This window comes from Rhinoderma darwinii, chromosome 1, assembly GCF_050947455.1.
Source record: "Rhinoderma darwinii isolate aRhiDar2 chromosome 1, aRhiDar2.hap1, whole genome shotgun sequence".
Classification (NCBI taxonomy): domain Eukaryota; kingdom Metazoa; phylum Chordata; class Amphibia; order Anura; family Rhinodermatidae; genus Rhinoderma; species Rhinoderma darwinii.
The window spans coordinates 54,466,049-54,478,147 of NC_134687.1; the positions used below are offsets into that span (position 1 = coordinate 54,466,049).

Here is a 12,099-nt window from a genome sequence, read left to right on the forward strand (position 1 = left end):
ACACAAAGGCACTGTAATTGTGCTGTGAAAGTACCATGGGGTGTAAACTTCTGAAAACAGAACTGATATTGCTGGCAGGAAGTCATTTGGCAGACCCTCGCTGTTTTATCACACAGAGGATTTAAGCTGCAAAATGTTGTTTGGCTGGAGATCTTAGTTACAACATCAGAGGTGTCTGTTTTATGTATAATGCTAAAGTTTTTGTTAATTTATTAGTGAATATGCTCATTTTTGTCCTCAGAACTATTGCACTGCCAAAACCTTGTACATATCTGACTCTGACAAGAGAAAGCACTTCATGTTATCGGTAAAAATGTTCTATGGGAATAGTGACGACATTGGTGTGTTCCTAAGCAAACGTATCAAGGTCATCTCGAAGCCATCGAAAAAGAAGCAGTCGCTGAAAAATGCAGACTGTAAGTATGACTAGTTAACCCTTATCTCCGCCATCTGGAGGAAGTGTGGTTCTAGCTGCCCTGCAGGATGGGCCTCATCCAATGTTTCATTATCACATGCATTGTGTCACAGTTGTCAACCTCCTCCTATTTTTCTGGAAATCAAACAAAAATTCCGGACGAACCAAAACTTTTACAGGCCTAGATCACGCAGCCCCCCTTCACGTCCTCAAAATACCCTTTTAAACCATAGACTATAGTTTAAAAAAAAAAAAGCCTAAAGTCCGCAGAGAGGCTGACAGGAAAGCAATGGAGAATTGGAAGAGGTGTTTCTGGTAAATGTCATTGGCCAGTATGGGAGGACACAATATAGGGGGATTCCCTAAACTTTCCTGCAGCAGTACTTCGACATGTTTGGGGGACATTCTGTTAAACACAATATATTAGGAAGCTCCTAGTAATTCCATCCCCTAATGTTTATGTAAAGTACCTCAAAGATGGAGGGGCACTTTTAAGACAGAAGTGTTAACTCTTTGACTCTCCAGATTCATACAGCCAGCCTTGTGATATTTAGCGCTCCCCAAAGTGGAGTTGGTGCCGCTTTCCAGCCTGTAAACCTGCTCCGCTATATTACAGCTCCGGGAGAGAACTGTGATGTCATCGGTCTGTGCTGCCAGAGTATTACATTCAGAAGGTAGAGTGAGGAAGCGGCGCCGGCAGTGTCAGACAAGTTGCGGCAGGAGACACGCCTCTACTATACCCAGGGAACGGCCTTGGCACCGGTCACACTGCACCGGTGACCATCCTCTCCCACTGCCACAACCTCCATCTATTCCAGTTCTAAACTTTCAAGAATGAACTGTTTGAATGATGAGGCCAAATGTCAGAGCACATTAATATTGTCTGAGCAGATGACGTGTCACTCCAGAGCCGCATTTGTAGTTTCCAATCATAGTATACACAGGACGAGATCAGACGCCACAGCGGCAGCAATATAAACTTCGTACACTGCTGCGTACTTACAGCGAGCCGGGGCAAGCGGCAGGAAAGACTGAGCTGCTGAACCAGAGAGTGAGGATTGAAGGGTCAAATAATCCCTGCACTCTTCTCTTCCTTGCATCCCCCACCCCCTACATGATGTGGTAGGCTCGGAGCTCCCTTATTTGCACTGTGCATGTCATGTATTCCCAAATGCGCAGTGCAAACTTAACTCTCTCATGACCAAGGGTCATTGACGCCCCTGTGTCCAGGTCAAATTTTACATTTCTGATATGCACTTCTTTAAACGATAACTTTGCAACCGCTTTGAATATCACGACTATTTTTACTTTGTTTTTTGTTCTGTTTTTTTTTTTACATCTTCTAGATTAGTTTAATTCCATACTTTAAATTTTTTCTATGAGCAGACTTTTTTGTAATTTATTTTTTATATATATTTCTCTGAATGTGTATATGTATATAGATAGATTGATATATGTATGTGTGTGTGTGTGTGTGTGTGTTTGTGTGTGTGTGTGTGTGTGTGTGTGTGTATATATACACGCGCAGGCACGCAGTCTGTGAGAGGGCTGAAGGTTGGAGCCCTGAGGCAGGCACCCGTATATACGACATTATAGTGCTGCTCTCTTTTGAGATATATATATATATATATATATATATATATATATAAAGAGAGAGACACGCACAACGCCGCGGAACAAAGTACGGTGGATTTATTCACCTCAAATGTGCGACGTTTCGCTTGGTCACAGAAACGTTTTCAAGTTACTCCGCTCTTTCTAAGGCCTAGCTCTCTATTATCATGTTACATTGGGCAGTGCTGGTTAATACGTGGCCAATTTTTTAACATTTTTTTATTCCGCAACATTATATTATTTCTTGTGTGACCTGGGAACCTGACCCATGAGGGTATATATTCATTTAATTTGTACACTGCATGTTTCAAACCTACAAAAAGGTCACCTCATTATGAAGAATGTATTTGCTAAATGACTTGGGGTTAAAGTCTACTAGTCTGTGCAATATTTCTTCGTTACGTTGTATTCACTATTCTCTTGCAGTATGTATTGCATCAGGGACAAAAGTGGCACTATTTAACCGCCTGCGATCACAGACCGTCAGTACAAGATATTTGCACGTCGAAGGTGGAAATTTTCATGCGAGTTCGCAACAGTGGGGAGCGTTTTACATCCATCTTTGTAAGTACAGAGTTGTATTTTGGTCACGGCATATCCTGACACAATGAGAACTAGTCAAGCTTTACATATGTTTGAGCTATGACCGTGGACCACTGACCATGGTCATTACATAACCATGCAGCTCCTGGGCCTGTGCTGGCATTCACCTTGTATGTTAGAGGATCTGTCACTAGTTTATTAATTCCCTATCGCCGAACTATTCTAATAGGCGCTTTGATGATCACTACAGTGAAATGTAAAAAACTTTTTTTTTTTTATTATTTACAAAGTTATGAGCATTTTTCTAAATATTCTAATTTGGCTATACTTGCCAAATGGGAGGTTAAATTTTTTTTTTTTCTCTCCACTCTGGGCGGTGTAATGTTTTCTGTATGACGCTGTCCAATCATCATACAGCTTCTCCTCTCCCCAGCTCGGTAACACAGCCTGATCATATAGTATACAGCTTCCATTGCCGACTGTTTTCTCTACTGGTGATATCTCCGATTTGTTTCACAGCTAGATCTGGTGCCGTATGAAAGAATAGAATCTCATCTTTCATATGCCACCAGAACCGCTGTTCTAGGTGGTCCACAGCCAGAGATATGGCTATTTGAAGTGATCCCCCTTCCCTCCAGCCTCAGTCTCTCATACTGTGTGAAGCAGCTTGATCCTGATAGGACAGCGTCAGAGGCATTGAGGTAGCTCCACCTCAGGAGAATCGCTGTAACCTCCCACTTGTCTAGTATAGCCTCATTTGCATATTTAGAAAAAAAGCTTTTTTTTAAATAATAAAGATTTTGGGACACGTTTTTCACAAGCATTATCAGTGTGAGAGCGCCTATTAGGTTAGCTAGGGGATAGGGCATTACTAAACTAGTGACGGATCCTCTCTAAATAATTAATAAGTGAGATATCAGATCTTGCCTATGGTGTTGGTTGCGACAACTGTAACCCACGTTGCTCCGGATACATGCTGGCAGCAGTTACTCCTGGGTTACATGGGCAGTGTGCACACATGGAGATTTGCTTGTGCTAAGTTATGTAATGCCGAAATGCAAAATTGATTGAAGATAAACAAGTGTATAATAGTTATAGGCTGATATGAATAAGACCTTTTACAATTCCCCGCAAGCATCACATCTGTAAGATCATTGTTTGATTTTTCTAGTGGACGATGAGGAGTCAGAAGGAGAGGAATTCACAGTGCGGGATGGTTACATCCATTATGGACAGACTGTAAAACTTGTATGTTCGGTCACTGGCATGGCACTCCCTAGGCTGGTACGTAGTCCTTTTCTTTCTTTTTTTTTTTTTTTTTTTTTTTTTACCTGCAGAGATTAACTCATTTAATCTGGAATTTATTACAATATCAATACCACATTAAAATGGCGTTTCCATCCTCCTGTATGCATTTCTTAGTATTAGACTAGTATGGGTATACATAATGGAGCCCTCATGTATCAACGGTCTGGGACAAGAAACCGCTTTGTTATCCCTGGCCACCAATCCATTATTTTTTAGAAAACTATAGCGGAGTTGTGGTCGTTCCTCTGGTTACCTCGTAAATCTAACGTTCATTTTTCTGGTAGTCGATCACTGTATTTTGTTCCTTGCAGATTATCCGGAAGGTGGATAAACAGACGGCTTTGTTAGATGCAGACGATCCGGTTTCTCAGCTCCATAAATGTGCGTTCTACCTGAAGGACACAGAGAGAATGTACTTATGCCTTTCTCAGGAACGAATAATCCAATTTCAAGTGAGTGTTTGCCTTGTAATTCCTCCCAGCCCTTGTGTTCATTCCCCTGTAACTGCCCTTCTTACAACTCTGGTAACTATTCTAATAACTGGACGGCACGAATCAAGGTAAAGACTCCCAGTGACCAGGATACTTCTTTTATAGAGTTTTTCTATGTAGTTTGGGCTCAGCAACTGGTCTATATAGATAGATATATCCAAGTAGAGATTATATAGTTAGATCTATCTTTTGTATAGCATCTGTATTCTGCTGATGGTATTTGCCAGGGAAAGATTTGGAATATGAGATTCTTGCTGGGTTATTTATTATTGGATACCTGCTGCTTGTAAAGAAAGAATTCATCTTCTATTACTTGGGGAAATGCCGATATTGCAATTTCTCACTTTCTCACTTTCTGCTCAGTGAATACTTTGTGGAGCTTCGATAAGTAAGAAGAAAATGTTCAATCTTAAGCGCTCTATATTGTTAGCGGGTTTATATATATATATATATATATATATATATATATATATATATATATATATACTGCCTTGCTACACGACCCCCTGTCCATATGCCCTATTATGGCATGTGACATCATGGAGGTGTCCCATTCTCGGGACCACGCTGGATGCGCCTCCGGACGGCCATTTATTTGTATGGTCTGCTGGTAATGCTGTAGGCCACTTCAGGGGAAATATGGGGCTTTCGCTGAGAATAACCGCTGATCACCGGGGGATAGAGAAGCCAAACTCAATCTGATCGCCACACCCGCTTATTTATTTATTTTTTAAAGAAAAAAGTTTTTTGCAGATAACCCCTTTTAAATGGGAAATTCTGTTTTCAAATTATCCTTTGATATAGAAACGTGTCAGAAGATAACACTTTGTTTTCAGTTGAATTTTGTAGCCTGGATTCCTGAACCTACAAACCCAGATTCAAACAATGCAACGCAAATATCTATTAATACAAAATCTCATGCATCTCCAAATACACGTCTCCCAGTAACCATCATGTACAATAGCGTTGTAGAGTGGCAGCAAATGGGATATATTCAATCAATAATCCTATATATCCTGCATCTCCAAACCTATAGACCAGTGCCCATGATTCCCGAAAGCTTGTATTGCCAAGGCTGCTGCCATGGACCAAGGGTCTATCTGATGTCGTATCTGTTCTTTTCTTCTCATTTCCATTTGACTCTGAAATCTTACATCTCTAAATGTGAAATGTCATTGTTTCCCCCTAAACAAAAGGCCACTCCATGTCCCAAAGAGCAAAACAAAGAGATGATTAACGACGGCGCTTCATGGACAATCATTAGCACAGATAAGGCAGAATACACGTTCTATGAAGGCATGGGACCCGTGCACGCACCCGTGACCCCGGTGCCTGTCGTAGAAAGTCTTCAGGTAAGGCTCCTGTGGAACATGTGCTGTGTGTATATATATATCTTACATACAACCGCTGATCAATGCCACTACCACACTGACCTTTATACCACATGGACATCTAGAATGATATAAGTATTGAATTAAAGTAACCAGGAAAATAGGATTGTGACATTCTAGGCAAAAAGCCATGGTGGAGGCTCTGGTATGTCCGCCATGTCCTGATGGTCACGTTAAATTCTTTCAATATTTGGTCATTGCTGATAGCAGATCATGCTTAACAGCATCTCTTATATATGAAAGTGGATCACCACCTATAGAAAATGGTGGATCTCTACTGTAGAGAGTAAAGCCATAGGGAGCATTAAAAGGGAAAAATCCTTCTAAAGGAATGACCGATTGATATGGCCTCTGCCCTATTGTTACCATCCACCGATATAACTTTAGATCGTAGCACCAGGTTCTAGTATTAAGACCTCTCTGGTGCCACTAGAGCGCTATAGTATCTGCAGATGCCAACAGCTGGGGAAGTAATACATGACCCCCAAACTACTGGTTGGGGGTCACTACTCTACACATACAGATTTAATCAAGTACAGGACTTCTGTCTCAGAAACTGAAGAGGACAAACCACGGAGTTCATACAGCTGTAGTACAACTCCATACTAGAGACGTATATTTGGTGCCAAGGTTGGGATCTGATTCCTTTGAGAAAAGCAAGAAAATTTTCCCTGAATTTTTTCAGTCTGGAATAGGTTTCTCTGCTTTGTCCTGATGAGTTCCAGTCCCATTCCTGGCGATAAATATACAGGTGCATTCCAGATAACATTTATTTTACTGCGCATAAGCATTCAGGGTTTTCATTTTTGGTCGGTAATTTTTGGTCATTAACCTGAATAGTTCTTTATTTTCCTATATTCATGACCCTACACAGGATTGTGCATCATTCACCTTATTTTACAATGGCATTGATGGATGTTGGGGCTATTACTGTATAAATAATATATGGCTTCATAATCCTGCTTTGAAGTTGTGGTGTCCATGTTTGTGGCAATAATGGCCTTTTTTAAAGGGGCTTGTCACTTTCAGAAAATTGTTAAAATCCTGTTTCCAATGAATTTCTTACGAACGTGCTAATATGTCTATCAGAAGTAATGCACCATTTTTGCCAGTTCACAAACCATGACCCTTGTTATGAAAGCCGCATCTTCCAACTGCACACCGCCTCCGTCCATAATATGGCTGCAGATGGACTTGCATCCTCTGTTGTAATACACTGCGTCTGCACTACTTTCCTGCACCCAGCGTGTTACAATACAGGATGCAGAGTGACGTGTCTGGTCAGATGCTCCTTAATCTGTGGCCATAATATGGACGGGAACGGCGTACGGTCAGAAGATAAGGACTCTCACAAGAGAAATTGGTGCATTACTTCTGATTAGACCTATCGGTACGTTTTGGAAAATCTTAAGAAATGCTTTGGAAACATGATTTTCCTAAAGCGACCAACCCCTTTTTACCCGTTAGTGACCGCCAATACGCCTTTTCACGGCGGCCACTAACAGGCTTTATTCTGATGCATACGCCTTTTCACAGCGCCGCATCAGAATAAATAAACAGAGCAGGGAGCTGTCAAATCTCCCTGCTCTCGGCTGCCAGATGTAGCTGGGGGCGTCCCTGCTCGAACAGGTGAGATCGATAGAAGTATCGATCTTACCCGTTTAACCCCTCAGATGCGGCGCTCAATAGCGCGCGTTGCATCTGAGTTATTTTGGAGAGAGGGAGGGAGCGAAAAGATCACCGAGTGTCTGTGTCTCTGATGGCAGCCGGTGGCATGTCCCAGCAGATGCCTGTCCGTTTTAAACGGACAGGCAGTAATACACTGCAATACAGAAGTATTGCAGTGTATTATAAAAGCGATCGGAGGATGGCATATTGAAGTCCCCTAGTGGGACTAGTAAAAAAAGTTTAACAAAGTTAATTAAAAGAAAAAGTGAAATACACACTTTTTCACCTTACAAACTGCTTTACTATTAAAAAACCAAAATAAAGTTAAAAAGTTACACATATTTGCTATCGCCGCGTCCGTAACGACCCCGACTATAAAGCTATTACATTCTTTAACCCGCACGGTGAACGCTGTAAAAAACGATGGAAAAATTGCTGTTTTCTGTGAATCCTGACTTTAAAAAAATGTGATCAAAAGTGATCAAAAAGTCGCATCTACTCCAAAATGGTACCGATAAAAACTACAAGTCGTCCCGCAAAAAAAAAAAGCCCTCATACAACCGCATCGGCGGAACAATAAAAAAGTTATGGCTCTTCAAATATGGAGACACAAAAACAAATAATTTTGAAAAAAAATTTGTTTTTACTTTGTAAAATTAGTAAAACATACACAAACTATACAAATTTAGTATCGTTGTAATCGTAACAACCCGCTGAATAAAGTTATTGTGTTATTTATACCACACGGTAAACGGCTTAGATTTAGGACGCAAAGAAGAGTGGCGAAATTTCTGGGTTTTTTCTATTCTCCCCCCTCCCCCCCAAAAAAAAGTTAATAAAAGTTAATCAATAAATAATATGTCCCCCAACATGGTGCTATTAAAAAATACAACTTGTCCCGCAAAAAACAAGACCTTATACAGCTATGTCGACGCAAAAATAAAAAAGTTAGAGCTCTTGGAATGCGACGATGGAAAAACGTAAAAAATGGCTTGGTCGTTAAATAGGCTGGCAAATCGACACTTTGAGTGAGATTAAACCGAATTATAGATAATACGCCTCTGATAAGGGGATGTCCCTATTTTGGACAATCTAGTTCTTTATTCTGCCACCAGCACCTCGCCTGTATAGCACTTTCATGTGAGGACCTTTTATGTTTTGTGTGCCGAGCATTGCTGGATAGTCTTAAATGCCCTAAAAAAATGATGTATTTGTAGATCTGCACACGGTCTCCATGTATAAAGTTCTCAACCTTCTGTCTACGTAGCGTTTGCCGTCTGTAAAGGATTAGGAATGACATTTCTTTCCCTCCGTGTTTTCAGCTGAATGGTGGTGGAGATGTAGCAATGTTGGAACTAACAGGTCAGAACTTCACACCAAATCTGCGAGTTTGGTTTGGGGACGTGGAGGCAGAGACTATGTATAGGTGCGTTCTACTTTTATTTCTTGTAGATTTTTTTTTGGTACACATTCATTTGTTCATTTTGACATCCTTTTAGCCTTTCATTTTAGAATGCTATAAAATATATATTTTGTACTGTGATGATTTCCTTTTAACCTTTCACTGCCAAGGACATGACTTTTTAACATAAGGAGTATATCTTCTATCATATTGAAGACCAGAATCTTTGCAATATTCGGGTTTCAGCACTCATGAATTCGGGGAGTACGACGAAAAGTTCTACTTCCTTGTTCGGTTTCTCTGTAAGAGCCGGGGTGGGACGGGGGAAGGTGCAAGTGACAGCAGGAAGAAAGAGCAAAGCCTGTCACTGTCATCGCCAGCACCCCCACCCCCCCCCCCCCCAAAAGATATGTGCTCTATCACATTTAGGCTTTTTTTTTTTTTTGAGCAGTTAAACATCTAGTCACCCCGTGCCCCTAATCGGACCATGCGTGACACAAGGGTTTATGGCGTCTCGATTGCTGAGGTTTTTGTTTTCCAATTTTGGTGATTGTGCGTGAATATATACGTTTCGTGTATGAACTCCTCACAACTTGAACTTTTGTTTTTGGGAGTTGTTATGCATCCTCGGGTCAGGCTTTTAGCCGCCAACATGAATATTTATGGTTGGATTGTTTTTGGTTTTTTTCTTTTTGTCAAAACCTATACACTTTTTTGCAAAACTGCATGAAGGCGCCCATAAGTGTAAAGTGCTGGGTGGCATTTTTAAAATGTGTAAGGCGTCTACTTTCATAAAATATATGGGAATGCGGGTCTGGTATGATTCCTTTTTATTTCAGGTTTTATGTCAAGAGAGAAACTTGTGCATGTCCTGCCAGTAAAAGGTTTAAAGAGCATTTCCGCTTGTTATAAAAAAATTTTTTTGCCACTATAGAACTATTATATAAGCGTGTCACACGTGGCATACTTGCATTCTATTTCCGCAGCGTAAAAATACAATGTAAGCCCATGGCAAAAATATTCTGCAAGGAAGACCGATCTCTCTAGTTCTTGCATTGCAGAATATTTTTTCCCATAGGCAAACATTATAACGTTTTCTCCAGCGTAGGTTTAGACTGCAGAAATACAATGCAAGTATGCCATGCCTTAGGCCAGGTTCACACGTAGCATAAATACTGAGGATGTTCTGCAGATTTAGTTGCAGAAACTCCGCAGCATAATACAGTGGCGGCAAAGTGGATGAGATTGGAAGAAATCGCGTCCACACGCTGCGCAAATGATCAGCGGAAATAACGCTCAAATTGACCTGTGGTGGGTTTTTGTTTTTTTAATTCGCAAAATGTCAATTGTATTTGCGTATTCGCTGCTAATCTGTTTCGGGTATTCCCTGTTGAATTCAATGGTGAGGCAAAACCCGCAACAAATAGATGTTGCGGTTTTTGCGGCGGAAATGCTTCTATTCTGCCTCAAAAGTCGCAACTCGGGGGGAAAAAAAAATCTTAAACTTCGGGGATGACGTTTCATCCCATGTGACCGCTGTAGCCAATCACAGGCTGCTGCGGTCACATGGGATGAAACGTAATCCCAGGACGCCGGGCTGCAGGGCAGGAGAGGGACGCGTCGCCATGGCTACTGATAAGTAGGAAACTTTTTTTTTTTACTTGCAGTTTTCCACAGTGGACGTTCCGGCCGAAAAACGTCACCACTGCGGATACGCTGTGTGCTTTTAGGCAGCGTATCTGCCCTGTGTGAACATACCCTAAGCGTATCACTGGCAGGTGGTGATCACTGTTTTTTTAACTAATGGCATATCGCAAGAATATGGTCGCAATAAAATGTAATGGTACGTCCTGTTGATGGTGGCAGCCCAGCATTGATTGACAGGGCCACTCCTGCTTTAACGCCTGAGATCAGATCCTAGGTGTTTAACCCCGTTGATTCTGCAATTCTTACTGATCCCTGCATCTAATGAACGTAAATAAAGGGGCAGAGCGCCCTCTGTTTTACCCCTGACATTGTGTTTGCTGGGGCTGGTAGTTTTAAGTAAATCCCCCAGGGTTGTCCTATGATATATTGCCTGTTCATTTTTAGTATTCCATCTTGCAACTACTACAGTGATGATATTCTATGTATTCTCCCTACAGGTGCGCAGAAAGTATGCTATGTGTCGTCCCTGACATTTCTGCTTTCCGAGAGGGCTGGCGGTGGGTCCGCCAGCCGGTGCAGGTGCCAGTAACATTGGTCCGGAATGATGGCATAATATATTCAACCAGCCTTACTTTCACATACACCCCGGAGCCTGGACCTCGGCCTCATTGTAGCGCAGCTGGAGCAATCCTGCGAGCCAACTCAAGCCTCCTGACTACCAACGATCCAAGCACGAACAGCGAGGGAAGTTACACAAATGTCAGCACAAATTCTACCAATGTCACGTCATCTGCAGCAGCGGTAGTGTCGTAACCATGAGCTTTTGTACCTGGACTTCAGCTGACTTTAAGTTTTTACATGGAAGGACATGTATAATTAACTTTTTGTTTTTCTTTTATTTTTTAATTATTTTTTTTTAATTTTGAGCTTTCATGGGAAATTTTGTTTCTCCATAATTGTTCATATCGCCTGAACCTTTTGAACTGCAAGTGCCGAGCTAAAAATTTTAAGCCACGATAATAAATGGGTAAAAATGATGTAGATATAAATCACCGCTGAAATTCTATTTTTTAGCCGTATTTTCATTTGAGAATAAAAAAATAATGGCCAGAAAAAGCGAATGTGGCTTGGAGGTAAAACCTCCAACTAGAATGCATGAATAGAGTTTTATGGACCAAGAAACTTGTATAAGCTTTAGTGAAAGGTACATTTTCACCATCCCTTTTTTATATCACAACATATAGTACACTTTTGTTACCAAATAGTTTATTTTTTCTGATAATTTTTTTTGTTTTTCTAAAGTATATTCAGGTTCCAAGCTTGGGTATACTCGTGTAATCTAATTATCATAATCTTCCAGTTACAAAAAGAAAAAATATATATATATATTTTTGGTCAATGGCTGGAATGTTTTATTTTTTTTTTTGTTTTTTTTGTTTGTTTTTATTTTTATTTTTATTTTATTTTTTTATTTTTTTTATTGGTTTTTGAGCATGTCAAACCTTGTAAAGGCCAGCATTTTTTTGTATTTTTTTTTTAAGATTATATGAAGTTTGTGCAAAAGCTTTAAAAAGATGCCTCTACCTTGCCTGTGATACAGACTGTGTATATGGATAGTAC

At 40.7% G+C, this 12,099-nt stretch overlaps 1 protein-coding gene across 3 annotated transcripts in view; it reads left to right on the forward strand.

Annotated features, from left to right (window-relative positions):
• RBPJ (recombination signal binding protein for immunoglobulin kappa J region) overlaps nucleotides 1-11,438 on the forward strand; it is a 66,813-nt gene extending 55,375 nt beyond the window's left edge. For all 3 annotated transcript variants that reach the window (XM_075849510.1, XM_075849487.1, XM_075849511.1), the window contains 7 exons: nucleotides 242-416; nucleotides 2,456-2,593; nucleotides 3,744-3,856; nucleotides 4,192-4,332; nucleotides 5,568-5,723; nucleotides 8,753-8,856; nucleotides 10,977-11,438. In XM_075849510.1, the coding sequence (XP_075705625.1) occupies nucleotides 242-416; nucleotides 2,456-2,593; nucleotides 3,744-3,856; nucleotides 4,192-4,332; nucleotides 5,568-5,723; nucleotides 8,753-8,856; nucleotides 10,977-11,292 (1,143 nt within the window). In that variant the 3' untranslated portion in view covers nucleotides 11,293-11,438. The remainder of the gene's footprint in view (nucleotides 1-241; nucleotides 417-2,455; nucleotides 2,594-3,743; nucleotides 3,857-4,191; nucleotides 4,333-5,567; nucleotides 5,724-8,752; nucleotides 8,857-10,976) is intronic.
• Nucleotides 11,439-12,099: the final 661 nt, after the last annotated feature.